The 22,072-nt window shown below is 45.0% G+C and overlaps 2 protein-coding genes across 3 annotated transcripts in view; both read left to right on the forward strand.

Annotated features, from left to right (window-relative positions):
- The first annotated feature begins 661 nt into the window (after nt 1–661).
- LOC113100996 (bone morphogenetic protein 5-like) lies at nt 662–10,903 on the forward strand. 2 transcript variants are annotated; one of them, XM_026265489.1, is made up of 5 exons: nt 662–942; nt 1,688–1,830; nt 1,916–1,987; nt 2,122–2,216; nt 9,843–10,903. In XM_026265489.1, exons 1-5 carry the CDS (start codon nt 695–697, stop codon nt 9,990–9,992), a joined length of 708 nt encoding a protein of 235 aa, XP_026121274.1. In that variant the 5' UTR covers nt 662–694; the 3' UTR covers nt 9,993–10,903. The 2 variants fall into 2 exon arrangements, with proteins under 2 accessions (XP_026121274.1, XP_026121273.1); XM_026265488.1 differs by having other exon boundaries at nt 669–942; nt 1,913–1,987; nt 9,843–10,902.
- Nucleotides 10,904–14,678: 3,775 nt separating this feature from the next.
- The window catches only part of LOC113100994 (AF4/FMR2 family member 3-like), a 15,025-nt gene continuing 7,631 nt past the window's right edge, over nt 14,679–22,072 (forward strand). The window contains exons 1-3 of the mRNA XM_026265485.1: nt 14,679–14,986; nt 18,087–18,207; nt 21,899–22,072. The exon at nt 21,899–22,072 is cut by the window's right edge and continues 306 nt beyond it. Of these exons, the coding sequence (XP_026121270.1) occupies nt 14,922–14,986; nt 18,087–18,207; nt 21,899–22,072 (360 nt within the window). The 5' untranslated portion in view covers nt 14,679–14,921. The remainder of the gene's footprint in view (nt 14,987–18,086; nt 18,208–21,898) is intronic.

The raw sequence follows: 22,072 nt of genomic DNA on the forward strand, positions 1-22,072 counted from the left end.
TTACTAAGCGTGCAGAACAACCACCCGATAAAGCATTACAATAGTCTAACCTTGAAGTCATAAATGCATGGATTAACATTTCTGCATTTGACATTGAGAGCATAGGCCGTAATTTAGATATATTTTTGAGATGGAAAAATGCAGTTTTACAAATGACTTTCTAAGGAAAGATTGCGATCAAGTAGCACACCTAGGTTCCTAACTGATGACGAAGAATTGACAGAGCAACCATCAAGTCTTAGAATTTGAAATATACACCTGGTTCAGGGTTCTCTGTGGCTTACCAATGACCTTGCTCAATATGTTAATGACCCTAGTTAATGTTTTAATATTTGATATTCTGATGAACGGCACATTTGCAGCTCAAATTAATATTTGATTTTAAAACTTTGTTGCATTACACACTAAACAGAGTTCAGTCTATAAGCCGATGCAAGTTCAGTGTCCAGTGTCATAACGGTCACTTTTCATGGGAATTAGGCGCGTTCACGTATCACACAGATGCAGACCGTTTCATGAATGGCTTCTTTATTTGTGCCGCACTGCTGTTTTTTCTGATCTTTTTCATATTTTCCATCTGTCCTCCCGCAGGTTAGAGCTTATCATCTTTGTTAGTGTGTAACCATGTGATAGTGTTTTTCTCAGTTCCACCTTTATTCTCCACCTCCTTTTCAGCACCATCCGTTTGCCCGACATGAAAACAGTACAAAGTATTCCAAGGCCAAGCTCGGCCGGGGTAGATAAATCCCTGCTTTCCCAGGCGCTTCAAACAACATCCATTCATTCCTTTCCAGAGTCCAGAGCTTTTGTCACGAGACTCGAGTGTTCTCCTGCAGTCATGCCTCTGGTGCTGTGTGTCGTCGCCGTTTTGTTCGGGTGTCCTCTCGGAGAGATGTTTGTTCTGCATCCTTCACCTGAGGCATCTGCTGTCAAAGCCAACAGGTAAGAGCCAATGATTTAAAGATGAACAATAGCATGATGAATGGATCAGGGCATCCTGTTTTAATCACCTGCACTTTTGTTCATTAGGAGGTTTTGGGGAGAGTTTCAGGGAGATTTGTTGTTAGTAGAAACTATCGTTACAGCTCGTTCACTGTGATCAGTCTATGAACCCAGATTTACTTGAAGTCTTAGATTTGGTAGAAATTTAGGGTAATATTTGAGTGCTTGAGGCAAAATTTGAATCAACCTCATTATAATAGTATACTCTTCTTCTGTTTGAGACTCAAATCCTCCTGGCGGGCCTGATTGTGCTTGACTGACCCAAAGAGAATTGCTGGATATCTTCATAAAGCTTGTCTTGCTCTGGAGTTTGTTTATTTGCTGGTTTTTATTGGGTTTTTTAATAAAATTTTTGAATGGTTTTTGCCATGAAAATAGCCTAAGATGCTGACATGGCATTAAAATATTAAATGCTCTGGATTTTACTTCAGTTTTTACTTGTGTACAGGTTGACTGCAAAGACACATGTAAAGTTATGGAGGTATAAATGAGGGCATCTCCCTTCTCCTCTGGTGTCCTTTTACAGGGTCAAATGCTGAGCCGGCACAAACACGCGAGGCTCCGGTAGCACACAACTGCACTTTGAAACATTTGGCTGCCGTTTGACAGGCACACACACACACACATGAGGTCTGCAGGTGTGATTACCCTCTGGGTTTTATTTTTTATTTTTATTTTTTTGCAGATGCAAGGGAGACCTGGAAATCAGGAAAATCCTTCTGGAATCTCTAAACCTCCAGCAGGAGCCTCGTGTGTCCATGTCGAAGATGCATCATTTACGTGAGCAGTGGAAAGCCAGTTTCAGAAGCAGCCTCACATCAGCACCAGGTACATGAACCCCAGAGATCAAGCTCAGGTGTAGACCAGATCAGCCCGGGTTTATGGTGAATCTGATCACTCATCTATTTAGCAGGTAACGCAACGTTTCCCGAGGACTCCAGAAACTCAAGCTGCTGCAAACATTCCTGTCAGATCTTCATTAAAGGTGAGCGATCAGATGCATCCTACTACGTTCTCAACGCTGCAACATTTTTGGTGTTAAAACCAGCTTAAATGAAAGACCCTATGGCTACAGTGTATATGAGCGCGATACATCATGCATGTCTTCTCTTGTGTCAGATCTGGGCTGGGAGCATTGGGTGGTTTATCCAGAGAGCATCACCTTCGTCAAGTGCCGATCCTGCGCTTCTGAGAGCACAGATGCACCTGCGCAGGTGAATTACCTCTATATCATGTTCATTCAATCTGTTTTCTATTAAGAAATGCTTTACACATTCTCTGTCAGTAAGTTAGTTGTGTATTGACTTGTTCTGTGTCGTGTCATAGCTGTGTGGGTGGAGTCCGGTGGGGGATAACAGTCCTTTCCCCATCATTGGAAAAGTATGGTGTAGACTCAGAATGGCTTACATATAATCATTTCTGCCATTCGGCAGAGCAACATAAGTATAAAAACTAAGCGGTATTGGGTCGGACTTTCTGTATGTTATCTGTGACTGGACAAACGACCCAACAGAATGGACAAAGGTGTTGTTTCCTGACATTTTCTGTAACCTAATGGAGCAAGAGACCGCTTACTACAAGCATATAAGAGAACGATACGGCTTGTGAAAAGTAAACATTTGACGTTTTCTTTTGCTTAATTTAAATAAATTGATAAAGAATTGAGTAAAAGCAAGAGAATACACAATAAACTTGAATTGAACTTAATTGAATTAAAAGCCTGTTGTACTTTATTTTGATATATTACAAAGGATTTTTAATATTGACAAAACAACAAGGTCCACTGAAGTGCCTTGAAATGCGCAGCGTTATTCTGTGGTCTATTACTAATCATTTTCACAAATATATGCCGTAAAATTAAAGTAAAACATGAAGATTTATATATAAAATACAAAAAAAACATGGTTATTGGTTACTAGTTAAACCATGGTAAAAATGTTTTTATATTATAAATATATATTTGTAGTAAAACTGTGGTCATAGGCTATAACTGGTAATAACCCCCCCCCCCCCCAACAAAAAAGCCTTTTGTAGCCTTTTACTATAGTAATACAAATTGCTACTTTTCATAAGGGCTTGTGTATAATAATCTAAAATAAATGTTTTAATAGATTATGACATCACAAAATATCAGGGAGTGATATTTATTTGCTTCTGATGAGAAGAAGCGCTACTGTGATCCGTGCAGGGAGAGAGGATTGAGGAGTGTAGCCTCTCTGTGTTACCCGCTCAGTGCTATGTGTGTTACCCGCTCAGTGCTCTCTGTGTTACCCGCTCAGTGCTCTCTGTGTTACCCGCTCTGTGCTGTGTGTGTTACCCGCTCAGTGCTATGTGTGTTACCCGCTCAGTGCTCTCTGTGTTACCCGCTCAGTGCTCTCTGTGTTACCCGCTCAGTGCTATGTGTGTTACCCGCTCAGTGCTCTCTGTGTTACCCGCTCAGTGCTATGTGTGTTACCCGCTCAGTGCTCTCTGTGTTACCCGCTCTGTGCTGTGTGTGTTACCCGCTCAGTGCTGTGTGTGTTACCCGCTCAGTGCTCTCTGTGTTACCCGCTCAGTGCTCTCTGTGTTACCCGCTCAGTGCTCTCTGTGTTACCCGCTCAGTGCTATGTGTGTTACCCGCTCAGTGCTCTCTGTGTTACCCACTCAGTGCTCTCTGTGTTACCCGCTCAGTGCTCTCTGTGTTACCCGCTCAGTGCTCTCTGTGTTACCCGCTCAGTGCTCTCTGTGTTACCCGCTCAGTGCTATGTGTGTTACCCGCTCAGTGCTCTCCGTGTTACCCGCTCAGTGCTATGTGTGTTACCCGCTCAGTGCTCTCTGTGTTACCCGCTCAGTGCTCTCTGTGTTACCCGCTCAGTGCTCTCTGTGTTACCCGCTCAGTGCTATGTGTGTTACCCGCTCAGTGCTCTCTGTGTTACCCGCTCAGTGCTCTCTGTGTTACCCGCTCAGTGCTCTCTGTGTTACCCGCTCAGTGCTCTCTGTGTTACCCGCTCAGTGCTCTCTGTGTTACCCGCTCAGTGCTATGTGTGTTACCCGCTCAGTGCTCTCCGTGTTACCCGCTCAGTGCTCTCTGTGTTACCCGCTCAGTGCTCTCTGTGTTACCCGCTCAGTGCTATGTGTGTTACCCGCTCAGTGCTCTCTGTGTTACCCGCTCAGTGCTCTCTGTGTTACCCGCTCAGTGCTATGTGTGTTACCCGCTCAGTGCTCTCTGTGTTACCCGCTCAGTGCTCTCTGTGTTACCCGCTCAGTGCTCTCTGTGTTACCCGCTCAGTGCTCTCTGTGTTACCCGCTCAGTGCTATGTGTGTTACCCGCTCAGTGCTATGTGTGTTACCCGCTCAGTGCTCTCTGTGTTACCCGCTCAGTGCTGTGCGTGTTACCCGCTCAGTGCTATGTGTGTTACCCGCTCAGTGCTCTCTGTGTTACCCGCTCAGTGCTCTCTGTGTTACCCGCTCAGTGCTCTCCGTGTTACCCGCTCAGTGCTATGTGTGTTACCCGCTCAGTGCTCTCTGTGTTACCCGCTCAGTGCTCTCTGTGTTACCAGCTCAGTGGTATGTGTGTTACCCGCTCAGTGGTATGTGTGTTACCCGCTCAGTGCTCTCTGTGTTAACCCGCTCAGTGCTCTCTGTGTTACCCGCTCTGTGCTGTGTGTGTTACCCGCTCAGTGCTATGTGTGTTACCCGCTCAGTGCTCTCTGTGTTACCCGCTCAGTGCTCTCTGTGTTACCCGCTCTGTGTTATCTGTGTTACCCGCTCAGTGCTCTCTGTGTTACCCGCTCAGTGCTCTCTGTGTTACCCGCTCAGTGCTCTCTGTGTTACCCGCTCAGTGCTATGTGTGTTACCCGCTCAGTGCTATGTGTGTTACCCGCTCAGTGCTCTCTGTGTTACCCGCTCTGTGCTGTGTGTGTTACCCGCTCAGTGCTGTGTGTGTTACCCGCTCAGTGCTCTCGTGTTACCCGCTCAGTGCTCTCTGTGTTACCCGCTCAGTTGCTCTCTGTGTTACCCGCTCAGTGTTATCTGTGTTACCCGCTCAGTGCTATGTGTGTTACCCGCTCAGTGCTCTCTGTGTTACCCGCTCAGTGCTCTCTGTGTTACCCAGCTCAGTGGTATGTGTGTTACCCGCTCAGTGTATGTGTGTTACCCGCTCAGTGCTCTCTGTGTTACCCGCTCAGTGCTCTCTGTGTTACCCCGCTCAGTGCTTCTCTGTGTTACCCGCTCAGTGCTATGTGTGTTAACCCGCTCCAGTGCTCTCTGTGTTAACCCGCCTCAGTGTTATGTGTGTTACCCGCTCAAGTGCTCTGTGGTGTTACCCGCTCAGTGGCTTCGTCTGTGTACCCGCTCAGTGCTCTCTGTGTTACCCCGCTCAGTGCTATGTGTGGTTACCCGGCTCAGTGCTCTCTGTGTTACGCCGCTCAGTGCTCTCTGTTGTTACCCCGCTCAGTGTCTATGTGTGTTAACCCGCTCAGTGCTATGTGTGTTACCCGCTTCAGTGCTCTCTGTGTTACCCGCTCAGTGTTCTGGTGTCCCTCAGTGCTATGTGTTACCCGCCAGTGCTCTGTGTTACCCTCAGGTGCTCTGTTTACCGCGCTCTGTGTTATCTTTGTGTACCCGCTCAGTGCTATGTGTTGTTACCCGCTCAGTGCTATGTGTGTTACCGCTCAGTGCGTGTGTGTTACCCGCTCAGTGCTCTCTGTGTTACCCGCTCAGTGCTATGTGTGTTACCCGCTCAGTGCTATGTGTGTTACCCGCTCCAGTGCTCTCTGTGTAACCCGCTCAGTGCTCTCTGTGTTACCCGCTCAGTGCTCTCTGTGTTACCCGCTCAGTGTTATCTGTGTTACCCGCTCAGTGCTATGTGTGTTTACCCGCTCAGTGCTCTCTGTGTACCGCTCAGTGGCTCCTGTGTTACCCGCTCAGTGCTCTCTGTGTTACCCGCTCAGTGCTCTCTGTGTTACCCGCTCAGTGCTCTCTGTGTTACCCGCTCAGTGCTATGTGTGTTACCCGCTCAGTGCTCTCTGTGTTACCCGCTCAGTGCTCCTTGTGTTACCGCGCTCAGTGTTATCTGTGTACCCGCTCAGTGCTATGTGTGTTACCTGCTCAGTGCTCTTGTGTTACCCGCTCAGTGCTCTCTGTGTTACCCCGCTCTGTGCTGTGTGTTACCCGCTCAGTGCTATGTGTGTTACCCGCTCAGTGCTCTCTGTGTTACCCGCTCAGTGCTCTCTGTGTTACCCGCTCAGTGCTCTCTGTGTTACCCGCTCAGTGTTATCTGTGTTACCCGCTCAGTGCTATGTGGTGTTACCCGCTCAGTGCTCTCTGTGTAACCCGCTCAGTGGCTCTCTGTGTTACCCGCTCAGTGCTCTCTGTGTTACCCGCTCAGTGCTCTCTGTGTTACCCGCTCAGTGCTCTCTGTGTTACCCGCTCAGTGCTATGTGTGTTACCCGCTCAGTGCTCTCTGTGTTACCCGCTCAGTGCTCTCTGTGTTACCCGCTCAGTGTTATCTGTGTTACCCGCTCAGTGCTATGTGTGTTACCCGCTCAGTGCTCTCTGTGTTACCCGCTCAGTGCTCTCTGTGTTACCCGCTCAGTGTTAACTGTGTTACCCACTCAGTGTTAACTGTGTTACCCCGCTCAGTGCTATGTGTGTTACCCGCTCAGTGCTATGTGTGTTACCCGCTCAGTGCTCTCTGTGTTACCCGCTCAGTGCTCTCTGTGTTACCCGCTCAGTGCTCTCTGTGTTACCCGCTCTGTGCTGTGTGTGTTACCCGCTCAGTGCTATGTGTGTTACCCGCTCAGTGCTCTCTGTGTTACCCGCTCAGTGCTCTCTGTGCTACCCGCTCTGTGTTATCTGTGTTACCCGCTCAGTGCTCTCTGTGTTACCCGCTCAGTGCTGTGTGTGTTACCCGCTCAGTGCTGTGTGTGTTACCCGCTCAGTGCTCTCTGTGTTACCCGCTCAGTGCTCTCTGTGTTACCCGCTCAGTGCTCTCTGTGTTACCCGCTCAGTGCTGGTGTGTGTTACCCGCTCAGTGCTCTCTGTGTTACCCGCTCAGTGCTCTCTGTGTTACCCGCTCAGTGGTATGTGTGTTACCCGCTCAGTGCTCTCTGTGTTACCCGCTCAGTGCTCTCTGTGTTACCCGCTCAGTGCTCTCTGTGTTACCCGCTCAGTGCTATGTGTGTTACCCGCTCAGTGCTCCCTGTGTTACCCGCTCAGTGCTCTCTGTGTTACCCGCTCAGTGCTATGTGTGTTACCCGCTCAGTGTTATCTGTGTTACCCGCTCAGTGCTATGTGTGTTACCCGCTCAGTGCTCTCTGTGTTACCCGCTCAGTGCTCTCTGTGTTACCCGCTCTGTGCTGTGTGTGTTACCCGCTCAGTGCTATGTGTGTTACCCGCTCAGTGCTCTCTGTGTTACCCGCTCAGTGCTCTCTGTGTTACCCGCTCAGTGCTCTCTGTGTTACCCGCTCAGTGTTATCTGTGTTACCCGCTCAGTGCTATGTGTGTTACCCGCTCAGTGCTCTCTGTGTAACCCGCTCAGTGCTCTCTGTGTTACCCGCTCAGTGCTCTCTGTGTTACCCGCTCAGTGCTCTCTGTGTTACCCGCTCAGTGCTCTCTGTGTTACCCGCTCAGTGCTATGTGTGTTACCCGCTCAGTGCTCTCTGTGTTACCCGCTCAGTGCTCTCTGTGTTACCCGCTCAGTGTTATCTGTGTTACCCGCTCAGTGCTATGTGTGTTACCCGCTCAGTGCTCTCTGTGTTACCCGCTCAGTGCTCTCTGTGTTACCCGCTCAGTGTTAACTGTGTTACCCGCTCAGTGTTAACTGTGTTACCCGCTCAGTGCTATGTGTGTTACCCGCTCAGTGCTATGTGTGTTACCCGCTCAGTGCTCTCTGTGTTACCCGCTCAGTGCTCTCTGTGTTACCCGCTCAGTGCTCTCTGTGTTACCCGCTCTGTGCTGTGTGTGTTACCCGCTCAGTGCTATGTGTGTTACCCGCTCAGTGCTCTCTGTGTTACCCGCTCAGTGCTCTCTGTGTTACCCGCTCTGTGTTATCTGTGTTACCCGCTCAGTGCTCTCTGTGTTACCCGCTCAGTGCTGTGTGTGTTACCCGCTCAGTGCTGTGTGTGTTACCCCGCTCAGTGCTCTCTGTGTTACCCGCTCAGTGCTCTCTGTGTTACCCGCTCAGTGCCTCTCTGTGTTACCCGCTCAGTGCTGTGTGTGTTACCCGCTCAGTGCTCTCTGTGTTACCCGCTCAGTGGTATGTGTGTTACCCGCTCAGTGCTCTCTGTGTTACCCGCTCAGTGCTCTCTGTGTTACCCGCTCAGTGGTATGTGTGTTACCCGCTCAGTGCTCTCTGTGTTACCCGCTCAGTGCTCTCTGTGTTACCCGCTCAGTGCTGTGTGTGTTACCCGCTCAGTGCTCTCTGTGTTACCCGCTCTGTGCTGTGTGTGTTACCCGCTCAGTGCTCTCTGTGTTACCCGCTCAGTGCTATGTGTGTTACCCGCTCAGTGCTCTCTGTGTTACCCGCTCAGTGCTCTCTGTGTTACCCGCTCAGTGTTATCTGTGTTACCCGCTCAGTGCTATGTGTGTTACCTGCTCAGTGCTCTCTGTGTTACCCGCTCAGTGCTCTCTGTGTTACCCGCTCTGTGCTGTGTGTGTTACCCGCTCAGTGCTCTCTGTGTTACCCGCTCTGTGCTGTGTGTGTTACCCGCTCAGTGCTCTCTGTGTTACCCGCTCAGTGCTATGTGTGTTACCCGCTCAGTGCTCTCTGTGTTACCCGCTCAGTGCTCTCTGTGTTACCCGCTCAGTGCTATGTGTGTTACCCGCTCAGTGTTATCTGTGTTACCCGCTCAGTGTTATCTGTGTTACCCGCTCAGTGCTCTCTGTGTTACCCGCTCAGTGCTCTCTGTGTTACCCGCTCAGTGCTATGTGTGTTACCCGCTCAGTGTTATCTGTGTTACCCGCTCAGTGCTCTCTGTGTTACCCGCTCAGTGCTATGTGTGTTACCCGCTCAGTGCTCTCTGTGTTACCCGCTCTGTGCTGTGTGTGTTACCCGCTCAGTGCTCTCTGTGTTACCCGCTCAGTGCTATGTGTGTTACCCGCTCAGTGCTCTCTGTGTTACCCGCTCAGTGCTCTCTGTGTTACCCGCTCTGTGCTGTGTGTGTTACCCGCTCAGTGCTCTCTGTGTTACCCGCTCAGTGCTATGTGTGTTACCCGCTCAGTGCTCTCTGTGTTACCCGCTCAGTGCTCTCTGTGTTACCCGCTCAGTGCTATGTGTGTTACCCGCTCAGTGTTATCTGTGTTACCCGCTCAGTGTTATCTGTGTTACCCGCTCAGTGCTCTCTGTGTTACCCGCTCAGTGCTCTCTGTGTTACCCGCTCAGTGCTATGTGTGTTACCCGCTCAGTGTTATCTGTGTTACCCGCTCAGTGTTATCTGTGTTACCCGCTCAGTGCTGTGTGTGTTACCCGCTCAGTGCTATCTGTGTTAGTCCGTCTGTTTATCAGTCGTGTACATCTTCAGATTGTTTATTCGAGGTACAGAACGCCACACAGCAACTTTTCGGCACTGCACCAAGCAAAAATCAAAATAAATCTTCACAAAAGCTAAAGATCAAGCACCTAACATGGTCTCTGCACGTTCATTTGTATTATTTGTTATTTGACCAATCGATCCCACCGATGCCGAACAAGTCAATAGGTTTATACTGTTTTACTAAACTGTTTTATGTCTGTATTTCGTTCCACTGCATGTACACACATGTAGCGGATTGATAATAAAGCTTAACTTGAACTTTACTGGCCTCAGACTGATGAAATGCTTCAGATGAGCTCAGACCTGATCTTAATTGTCTTCCCACAGTGCTGCCTGCCGACCGCTCACGTCATCGTCCCATTCGTCTACATGGACGACTGGAGCGGTGTGGTTCTGTCCTCGGTGAGTCTGATCCGTGAGTGCGGCTGTGACCCCGGAGAGGAAACACAGAACCCAGAGGTCATGACCCCGTCCTAGAAAGCCTTCCTGACCCGCAGGTCTGGTGACACAGAGCCACAGAAATGCAGTAGAGAAGCACAGCTTTTTGGTTTCGTAGGTTTATAGCTAAGCAAACTTATTTAGCATCTTTTGACTTTTGCTGCTGTTGGGAGTCAGACTCTCAGACTCTTGTGGGCTGTAAGTAAAAAGGACTCATGTAAAGTTCTCAGAAGAGGCAAAAATGTTCTCATCAAATAACAAAAATGTTATTTGACTTTCACAGAAATGCACAATGGACCTTCTGTTATAAATCAGTTCAAGGCCAAATCTGTTTTTAACTTCAGGCTTTTATGGAGCTGCGGCTTCAGCGGTCAGCGAATGTTCCCTGAGAAAATGCTGTCGAGCAGCTCTGCCAAAACTATCCCTGTGTGAATCTGAGGACCAAACAAAGTATTACATCAAAATCACCTTCCTTTAAATCTAATTCTAATGTCAGTTATTCCTCTAACGTGGTGTCAGGCGTGAGCGTTAGCAATAATGTGATCTGCGTGTTGAGAAACGCCTGGTCTTGAAGAATCGAACGCACATTCCAGCAAAGTTCATTTTGATTGTTTGTTTCCAAAAACCATCTGGCCATGAATCAGCATAATTTCAATTTCAATGTGGAAACATTTTTCAACCCAGTATTATACATAATTTAATGTTTCATAACTCGACTTCCATGTTGTAGGCTACATGCCATTGTATTAGAAAATATCAAAACCATTTAATGTAATCCAGGAATGGCAAACTAACACTTTCCCAAGCATGTTTAGCTAGTATTTAACAAGATTTACACTTTAAATCAAATGTATCAGCAGAATGTTTTATTAAAGAAAGCTTTCATGGCATAAAGATGTGATGTCTTCGCTTCACTTCATAAAAGATCCGTCCAATGTTTGTGTGTGTTTATTTCTGGCAGCTTCTGTGTGTAACAAAACACATGCTGAAAAGATTTATCAGAATGAACTCATATGAACTTCTTCTGTGCTCATTTATCAGTGAATATGGACACAGGTTACTTGCAGTGCATTTCCGAAATGAGTGGCTTATTTTGGGAGTTTATTGGCACACACTGTTTGAAAGTGTGTGTGGTGCGTGTGTGTGGTGCGTGTGTGTGTGTGTGTGTGTGTGTTGTGTGTGTGTGTGTGTGGGTGTGGGTGTGTGTGTGTGTGTGGCTGTGTGTGGTGCGTGTGTGTGTGTGTGTGTGGTGTGTGGTGTGTGTGGTGTGTGTGTGGTGTGTGTGTGTGTGTGTGTGTGGTCTGTATGTGGTGTGTGTGTGTGTGGCTGTTGCGCAATCAGTAAAGAGTGCAGAGGCTCGACAGCTCTCTGTTCCTCCTGGCTTCAGACAGACTCCACAGACCTGCGGCCGTCTGACCTTCAACACTCGAGAGAGAAGACAAGCAAACAGGAACAACTCGTCCCCTCCTGAAACATCATGGCCTGTGTGGGATCCTCCTGGCTGCGCTGGGGACTGCTGCTTTCTCTCATATTCTGTGAGTTTGCTCAGGAGAACAGCTGGGAGTGTTTGGACAAGGACGAGATTGTAACTGAAATGTCCAGGGACGCTGAGATGCCGTCTGAGTGTGTGTTGAGCTGTACAGCGCTCTCTTACAGACAGATCGCAGACAGACAGCAGAAACTCACGGTCCGCTTTAAAGACTCGCAGCCCGGTAAGAGCCGCTTCCTCTCGGTGTGTGTTACGTGTGTTAAAGGAGCAAAAATATTGTACAGTTTATACACTATAAGCAAATTATATGGTATTTTAGTTCAGTAATTGTGACCTCAGTGAGCATCAGTAATATATACTTATATATATATATATATATATATAGAGAGAGAGAGAGAGAGAGAGAGAGAGAGTCTACTAGTATTGCCTCAAGTTACAGCATGAAGTATAGCATTACTGAGCATAAACATGCTGCTGTGGAAGATTGATTTATTCACGTTCTTATCTTTGTCGGCTCCTGCAGGAGAGTTGGGGGACTTCTGCTGGTTTATTCACAGAAGATGCAGCACATGGGATGAAGTTTTTGTTTTACTATCAGTCATTGAATCTGTTCCGAACACAGAATCGATTCAAATTCAAACCAACTCTCCGACTCACCTGATCTCCGTTCAGTCCCACGACTCTCCGTCCATCATTCCTGACGACTGTGGCCTTCGCTTCGACGTCACGCCGCACCTGACACACCTGACACACCTGCCGCTCTGTGTCCGGATCACAGGCATCATGGGAAACCGCTTACAATGCCCACCATTTCTGGTCCTGATAAGGAATAAAACAAGTTTAACCAACTCCTGAATGAATCAATAAACATTATAAAGCATAATGGTAAAGATATAGATTCAGATAAACTCTTAGAGGATAGAGGTATGACATTTAGGATGTTGCATTTCAATTTCAATTCGTTTGAATGAACGTTTCAGTAATATGTGAATTTCCAGTTTAATATGCTTTAAATTTGAAGCATACATTTCATTTTAATTTGCCTTTGTAGCCTTTCTGTTTTACTAAGCATTTTCTAAATAGTGAACTGATCAAATCATTAGCATGTAGTCCTGTTTATTTAACAGCATACATATGTATATATATTTTGTTAATAAAAATCTGGATGCTAATCTCTGTCTACTGTGAATTCATATTAATATGATTATTTTGATATTAAATTTAAATCACTGAGGTAGATATTAAATCTGTCAAACAAACGAATCAATAGCATGAACAACAGTAAATCACAACAATTATTGAAAATTCAACTCTCTCTCACACACACTCACATTTCACATTTGTTTAGTCCAGTACACTCAGAAAGTACAAACAGAACTGAGCACACAATCATCAGATTCATTCTGCGCTGTAGATTTATTCAGTTTCATACTTGATATTCAGAACAGTGTAACCCTAAGTGTGATTTCTTTTATGGGTTATTCCACAGAATTGGTGCAAACTGATGTCCCATAACTAAAAAACATTTAAAAAGCATTTAAGAATTTGAATCTTAGATGTTTACTAAGATCCTTCTATTAATAAAGGATTATAAGATCCATCTAAAACCACAGGAAACAGATGATTAGGTTAACATTAATTAGGTTAACCCGAACTGGAAACACTTCACATAACACCTGATGTACTTGCTACATCATTAGAAGAATGGCATCTACGCTAATATTAGTCTGTTTCTCTCTTGTTCCGAGGTCACCGTAGCCACCAGATCCAGTCTGTGTCCAGATCAGAGGGTCACTGCAGTCACCCGGATCCAGTACGTATCCAGACCAGATGGTGGATCAGCACCTAGAAAGGACCTCTACATCCCTGAAAGACAGTGGAGACCAGGACAACTAGAGCCCCAGATACAGATCCCCTGTAAAGACCTTGTCTCAGAGGAGCACCAGGACAAGACCACAGGAAACAGATGATTCTTCTGCACAATCTGACTTTGCTGCAGCCTGGAATTGAACTACTGGTTTCGTCTGGTCAGAGGAGAACTGACCCCAACTGAGCCTGGTTTTTCCCAAGGTTTTTTTTCTCCATTCTGTCACCGATGGAGTTTCGGTTCCTTGCCGCTGTCGCCTCTGGCTTGCTTAGTTGGGGTCACTTCATCTACAGCGATATCGTTGACTTGATTGCACAGATACTATTTAAGCTGAATTATTTTTTTTAAAACTGTCATTTTGCACAATTGACACTGTTTTTCTAATTAATGTTGTTCAGTGGCTTTGACTTAATCTTATTGTTTAAAGTGCTATATAAATAAAGGTGACTTGACCGCTTGACATCTGCTAAATGCATACAATTTTTTTTTACTTTACTTGATGAAGACAAGCACTTGGGAAAAAAGCATTGCATAGTCTGGGACGACTTTTGTGCAGCAGTGAAGCGTTCAGCAAACCCATCCATAGTGGGGATGAAGAGATCAACGGGGGAGAAAGGCGAGTCGAGGAAGACGGTTTTATCCACGTCCTTGATCTCTGTCCGATTCAGCCACAGATGGTGTTCCAGCACTACCAAGCTGGCCTCGAATGCCCGATAGCCTGGGTGGTGGTCTTAGTAGCGTGTCCTTAAATGTGGACAGGGTTTGCCCCACTTCATCTATGGTGCGGAGGAGCTGTGCCTGGTACACTTGGAGCACCACCATGGAGTGCAGTGCTGAAGCAGCCTGGCCGGATGAGGCATAAGGTTTCTATAGAATTCCATGAACCAATGGCCGTGCAGTTTAAGAGTTTCAGAAATCTGAGAAAAATAAAGTGTATTATCGAGAGGGAACTATTTTGAAAACAGTCTCAGTTTGATTAACAGTGCAATCCGAGCTACATTATCATTATCAATTAGTCTTGACTGTGCAAACAAAACAGACTATAACTATTTCAACTGAATTACATGGCAGTTAAAAACAAAATTAAAAATGACAATCAAATTCAGTTTCATTTAGCTATTTAACCTTCATTTTACATAAAACTGTAAGCGTTTACTAACAGTGTCTGTATTTTTACAATATCTCTGTTTTACTATTTACTTTAAAAAAAAGTATTACTGCTCTAACGTGATGATGTAATTGTTGACGTGCGCGCTCCTGAAAGAACATGCCCATAAAAGGAGTGTTGAGCCGGAACCATATAATACTGCGCGGGGGTGTCCGCTTTTCCTCATGATATCCTGACGAATAATTATATGAATTAATCTTTAATTCTTAAAATTCTTAATAAACTCGTGAGCAAACAGAACCTGTTGTTCAATATAGAGTTAGATCGTGTGTGTTTGACCCACTGATCTGAAGCTTGTAGAACCGGGTCACCGCCTCAGGAGTGGACGCGTCCGCGGAGCTCCGTTCTGCTCGAGAGCTCGCTTCAGTCGAACTGTGATTTCTGGAAATCAGCGTTGATTTTCTAGATTTGAAGAAATGTGATAAATCGGCGAATTGTGTCGTCATGAGCGACCGACAGCCGACGCCACACCGCGGACAGTGCAGACCGAGAATGAGCGGAAGGAGCAGGTAAGAACACTCTGGAAAAACATCTCTAAATGAGGAAATAAAACACAAGTAACCACTTAAAGTCTGTAAACACACACCACTTCCGCACTGACACACGAGACACCGACTAATATAACTCATAAAACCGATTGAAAGTTTTAGAATTGAACTGACTGAATCAAAATGATTACATGAATATTATAAACTAAATAAAAGTACAGTGACGTCATGTGTAAATACTAACGTAAAGACGCGAGTGTTTTCTTGAGGCATATGATATAAATTAATTAATGATTGTTGTCAAACTTATTATTAGTGTGTGTATGTTCTTTTGTGTCTGTTGTGTGTGTGTGTGTGTGTGTGCGCGCGATGTAAGATCATTATATCAGTGTGTGAGTGTTTCAAATAGTTTTAGGCCGGAAAAACACATTCATTCATCTGAATCTGACACACACACACACACACACACACACACACACACTCACAGAGAACAGAAAACACACGTCTAATATGCGTCCAGTCACTGCAGGTGTTTGTGTTGGTCACTGCTGTGGTGACCTCTGACCTTCAGTGAATGCTGATAATCACTTTAGTGTGAGATGAGTGTGACTGTATCTGCTGTGTTACTCATCAACACAAACACAGTATGTCTGTTTATATTGTATGATTCTGGTTTATATCATGGGCGAGTGAAGGTGAGGAAGAACCTTGAAATATGAATTATGGGTTATTATGGATTGAATGTAGTTATTAATACATGAGCATTAATACAGAGACTAAACTGTGTGTGTATCAGATCTTTTTTCTTATAATCTTTTCTATTTTTCTATTCATTTTTTTTCATCATAAATAGCTACAATAGTGCTAATAATTGTTACATGACAGACATGATGAGCAGGTGATTTGCACAGATGTGTGTGTGTGTGTGTGTGTGTGTGTGTGTGTGTGAGCGAGAGTCTTAACTGAGAGCAGATGTTCCTTACACACTTTCCCCTCTGGACACACACCTGAGACACGCAGAACACACCCTTCAGAACATAAGAGCCTCTTTGTGCTTTTATTTCCCTTCATCATGATCACACACTCAGATCAGGGGGCTGTTCCATAAAAAACGCTAAGGAAATCGTGATTTAAGTCGGTTTCATAAACAAGCGGTTTCATAAACAATTTAATAAACATGTTCAGTGAGTCAAGGTGGATCATGGATCAGATCGATCCAAGCAGTGAATATATTTGTGATGTTTAATGCATTTGAGACGTTGTGTTTTCCTCAGGGCATAACTGACACGTCATCTATATTTTTCATATGTAAATGTAAAAAAAAGTAATGCAAATATATCCATTTTACTAAAACTTCTTAGTAAAATATACACTCTGCTAAAATATTTGTTGGACATTAAATGTGACGTATAATTTTAATCCTTCATAAAATTTTATTTTTTACATAACAGTATCTGTAAATCAAAATAAAGCTGGCTAATACAGCCCTAATTATTAGCTCAAAAGCTTCTTATTGGTTAAAATGTAATGTTGTTGCTAGAGTATAAATAATTTCTGTAAAATTCTAAAGCTCAAAGTTCAATGTCAAGTGAGATATTTTAAATAACAGAGTTCACCTACAAAAAACGACCCGTTTGGACTACACCCCTCAAGTTCCTGCAGTAATGATGTCACTAAAACAGTTTTTTGACTAACCTCCGCCCACATGAATACACAAAAAGGGGGCGTGGTCTTGTTGCGCTCTGACGGAGAAGAGGAAAAGCTGTGTTTGTGTTCGACATTTCGTTGAAACGCTGTTATTTTCATCTCGGAGTCCAATCATCCTTGTTTGGGCTTCCCAATGGTTAATATTTATGTTTAACTCGGTTCCCGAAAATTATAATCCACATGTAAAACTATGTGCAGCACATTTTGCTGAGGACAGCTTCCTCAATCTCAATCAGTTTAATGCCGGATTCACACAAAGATTATTCCTGAAAGATGGAGCAGTTCCCTCTTTGTCTGGAGAAGGCGTTGTTTATGGACCACAACTAGTAAGTGTATTTTATTAAGTCGGTGTGTTTAACAGTTTCTGTAACTTATTACACAAAGGGCAACGCTGCTAGCTTTGTTAAATAGATGTTAGGGCTGTGCAAAAAAACAAATGCGATTTTCACGCGCATCTCGTCAGTAAAAACGCTCCTGTGATTATAAGCACATCTCCAGGACATGCTCCTGCCCACTTGCTTCTCAAAACTAGTCCAATCACATTTCCAGGAGGGCAGCACGTGCTCCGCTGCTGTCGAATCACAACACAGGAACCGCTGGCCCAATCAGAACTCGTTACGTATTTCTGAAGGAGGGACTTTATAGAACAAGGAAGTCATCAGCCCGTTTTTATGACAGTGAAAACAACGGTATAAAGAGAGGTGAATTGTGTGAAAAATACTGTGTTTTTACACGCGAAACATGAACACATGTTATATTGCACACTGTACACACAATCAAAGCTTAAAAAAAACACAAAAAGCGTGACCTTTAAAAAACAATTTTATATTGTAATGTTTTAATGTTTTACTAATAACCATAACCCGAGAGAAAGGCTGCGTGGCTAGAAACTGCTGATCAACTGAATGCACAACTGTAGAAACTGTGTTCATATATCTTAAAGTTTATTACATTTTGGGCACAATACATTATAGTTGGTTGTAGCCTTTATATATATATATATATATATATATATATATATATATATATATATATTATGATTAACTTGCATTTCCTGTATACTTTTATTTTTGGACTGATAATAAAGTGAAATGGTTGTATGTGAGAATGCAGTGTTGATATCAATGTGTTCAGCTTCACCTGAGAGTTAGGATCAGGCTAGTTTACAGCATAAACTTGAGCTCTGTGGTGAATTTGCTTTCTGAAACCAAATCAAGTAACAATAAGTCAGACTGAATGAAAAAATACTGGTTTATTTAGTAAACTAGTTTTATGAAACAATCCCCAGGTGTGGCACACGAGTGTAAATGTTGCGTTTTAATGTAAACAAGTTGATTTTAGGTTTGTATTTTCTGGTCATCCCCTGACTCATCTCTCTCTCTCTGTGTGTGTGTGTGTGTGTGTGTCCATGCAGTGTGCAGATGGAGGATCGTAACATGTTGCGGCGGATGGAGAAGGAGAGACGGAGTCAGGAGGTGCAGCTGGAGGAGACGCAGTATGATGGAATCGCTCCTCTCTTCAACAAGCCGTATAAGGTGTTTATACTACGGGGGTTGAATGCTTGAATCTGATTGGCTGATGAACGGTCTGAGGTGGGAAATTATTTTAAGGGAAACGCATGGCGAACGTAGATCCAGGCAGCTCTCCTGACTGCATTACAGTTCAATATCAATTCGCATAGTAAAACTGTAATAACAGAAATTAACATACAGTACCTGTACAGCACACAGGATTAACAAAATCAACATGACAGACATTTTCCGGAAGTAAATACACATGACATCTCTGACTAGTGAGGTAATAACAGCACTGTGTAAAGACGCTGCTGCAGAACACTGTTGAGGGATGCACAGAGCTAACATAAGCCTAAATCACACTCTCTCTCTCTCTCTCTCTCTCTCTCTCTCTCTCTTTATCTCTCTCTCTCTTGTCTCACTCTCTGTCTCTCTCTCTCTCTCTCGTCTCGCTCTCTCTCTCTCTCTCGTCTCGCTCTCTTTCTAATAACTTCATTAATAACTGCATTAGAATGCTATCAACAGTTCAAGCCTCCATTACCAGCTTTAAAATGACATTTTGGAATCTGCATAAGAGGCGTTGGATGAGATGAAGGAGAAATAATCCTACTCACAATAGCCATTTATGAACAAAAACCTGATGGATTCCTTTAAATATATCATCTGATCGATGTCTTGAGGCGTGGTTACTTTGGAATAAGTGGAATAATTGACACACAAGTAACCGTGTGTGTGTGTGTGACTGTGTGTGTGTGACCGAGTGTGAGTGTGACCGAGTGTGTGTGTGTGTGTGTGTGTGAGTGTGACTGTGTGTGTGACCATGTAACCGTGTGTGTGTGTGTGTGTGTGTGTGTGACTGAGTGTATGACCGAGTGTGTGTGTGTGACTGTGTGTGAGTGTGTGTGAGTGTGACTGAGTGTGACTGTGTGTGTGACCATGTAACCATGTGTGTGTGTGTGTGTGTGTGAGTGTGACCGAGTGTGTGTGTGTGACCGAGTGTGTGTGTGTGTGTGACTGTGTGTGTGTGACCATGTAACCATGTGTGTGTGAGTGTGACTGTGTGTGAGTGTGACTGTGTGTGTGACCGTGACTGTGTGTGTGACCATGTAACCATGTGTGTGTGAGTGTGACTGAGTGTGTGAGTGTGACTGTGTGTGACTGAGTGTGAGTGTAACTGTGTGTGAGTGTGACCATGTAACCGTGTGTGTGTGTGAGTGTGACCGAGTGTGTGTGTGTGACTGAGTGTGTGACCGAGTGTGTGTGTGTGTGTGACTGTGTGTGTGTGACCATGTAACCATGTGTGTGTGAGTGTGACTGTGAGTGTGACTGTGTGTGAGTGTGACTGTGTGTGAGTGTGACTGTGTGTGAGTGTGACTGAGTGTGAGTGTGACTGAGTGTGACTGTGTGTGTGACCATGTAAACGTGTGTGTGAGTGTGACTGAGTGTGACTGTGTGTGAGTGTGACTGAGTGTGACTGTGTGTGTGAGACCATGTAAACGTGTGTGTGAGTGTGACTGTGTGAGTGTGAGTGTGTGTGAGTGTGACTGTGTGTGTGACCATGTAAACATGTGTGACTGTGAGTGTGACTGTGTGTGAGTGTGACTGAGTGTGACTGTGTGTGTGACCATGTAACCGTGTGTGTGAGTGTGACTGTATGAGTGTGACTGTGTGTGTGACCATGTAACCGTGTGTGTGTGAGTGTGACTGTGTGAGTGTGACTGTATGAGTGTGACTGTGTGTGTGACCATGTAACCGTGTGTGTGTGAGTGTGACTGTGTGTGAGTGTGACTGTATGAGTGTGACTGTGTGTGTGACCATGTAACCGTGTGTGTGTGAGTGTGACTGTGTGTGAGTGTGACTGTATGAGTGTGACTGTGTGTGTGACCATGTAACCGTGTGTGTGTGAGTGTGACTGTATGAGTGTGACTGTGTGTGTGACCATGTAACCGTGTGTGTGTGAGTGTGACTGTGTGAGTGTGACTGTATGAGTGTGACTGTGTGTGTGACCATGTAACCGTGTGTGTGTGAGTGTGACTGTGTGTGAGTGTGACTGTGTGTGTGACCATGTAACCATGTGTGAATGTGTGTGACTGTGTGTGTGACCATGTAACCATGTGTGAATGTGTGTGACTGTGTGTGTGACCATGTAACCATGTGTGAATGTGTGTGACTGTGTGTGTGTGTGTGTGAGTGTGACTGTGTGTGAGTGTGACTGTGTGAGTGTGACTGTGTGTGTGACCATGTAACCATGTGTGAATGTGTGTGACTGTGTGTGTGACCATGTAACCATGTGTGAATGTGTGTGACTGTGTGTGTGTGTGTGTGTGTGACTGTGTGTGAGTGTGACTGTGTGTGTGACCATGTAACCATGTGTGACTGTGTGTGTGTGTGTGTGTGACTGAGTGTGAGTGTGTGACTGAGTGTGAGTGTGTGACTGTGTGTGAGTGTGACTGAGTGTGAGTGTGACTGTGTGTGACTGTGACCATGTAACCATGTGTGTGTGAGTGTGACCGTGTGTGTATGAGTGTGACCGGGTGTGTGTGTGACCACATTTGTGAGTGTGACCGTGTGTCTGAGTGTGACCACGAGTGAGTGTGTGTGTGTGTGTGTGTGTGTGTGTGTGAGAGAGTGTGACCATGTAACCATGAGTGTGTTTAGTGTGACCATGTGTGTGTGTGTTATCACGAGTGTGACCGTGAGTGTGACCATGTAACCATGTGTGTGTGAGTGTGAACGCATGTGCGAGTGTAACCATGTGTGTGAGTGTGTGACCGTGTGTGTGTCACAGTGCATTGACAAAGCACTGCATCCTCAATTTACAATTTACTTCATATTTATACAATTTTGTCAATAAATACAAGCAGTCAGATATATGAAGAAAACAAATTATTTCAGAAAAAAATTATATTCTTCATATGCAGTTCATATTAGGGATTGCCCCCCCCGAATGCATGGCTGCTTTTTAGTTTCACTATCGCTTTCAAGATTCACATTTGACAAGTTGATTTGTTTGTCAGTGGTATTGAGGATCTGCAAACCATTCTCCATTCTCCTCAGTCATCTCTGTGTCGCATCCTTGTGGCGCAGCTGACACAGAAGAGCGTACACCGAGTGATGTGGAGAAACACAGAGGAGACGAATTGTTGAATAAAGTCTATTTTAGTTTTCTTCGCATACAAAAAGTCTTCTCACCACTTCATAACATTACAGTTGAACCACTGATGGCAGATGGACTATTCTGACGATATCTTTCATTCTCTCCTGGACCTTGACACTGAGCAGTCTGTGGGACAGTCTCAAGCCTCCTGGTTTAGATTCAAAATATCTTAAATTGTGTTCTGAATACAAACAAAGCTTTTATGGGTTTAGTACGACAGGGGGGTAAGTGATTAACGACAAAATTTTCATTTTGGGGTGGAGTATATCTTTAATACACAGAGCGGAACTGCCGTCAATTATACTGATAAGGTTTTATCGCTCCGGCCTAAATGCTGAACACTGAAACCTACTATCATTCTTTGTATTTATATCGTATATCAGTGTCCTGTCGAACAGGATGGGTTGGTGTATGTTAGTGAAAACACATGAGTTTTGTGTCAGTGCTTTAGGAGAATCCAGCGCTAATCAATCACATCTGAGACGCTAACCCTCAATGTGACTGCTGCACAATAACGAGCATAAAGACACTTCCTTTGTCTGATTTACTTTGCAGAGAATCAAAGATGACGAGCTGTCGAGTCGCATCCAGAGGATGTTGGGTAGTTATGAGGATGGATATGATGGACCTGAGGACCCTGCACTTTCTTACAACCGTTCCACACCGTTCCCTCAGGCGCAGTCGGGACACACAGATCACTCCAGAGCCGCTTCAGGAGAGAGCTGGGAC

The sequence above is a fragment of the Carassius auratus genome, unplaced genomic scaffold (assembly GCF_003368295.1).
Source record: "Carassius auratus strain Wakin unplaced genomic scaffold, ASM336829v1 scaf_tig00217443, whole genome shotgun sequence".
In the NCBI taxonomy this organism is placed as follows: domain Eukaryota; kingdom Metazoa; phylum Chordata; class Actinopteri; order Cypriniformes; family Cyprinidae; genus Carassius; species Carassius auratus.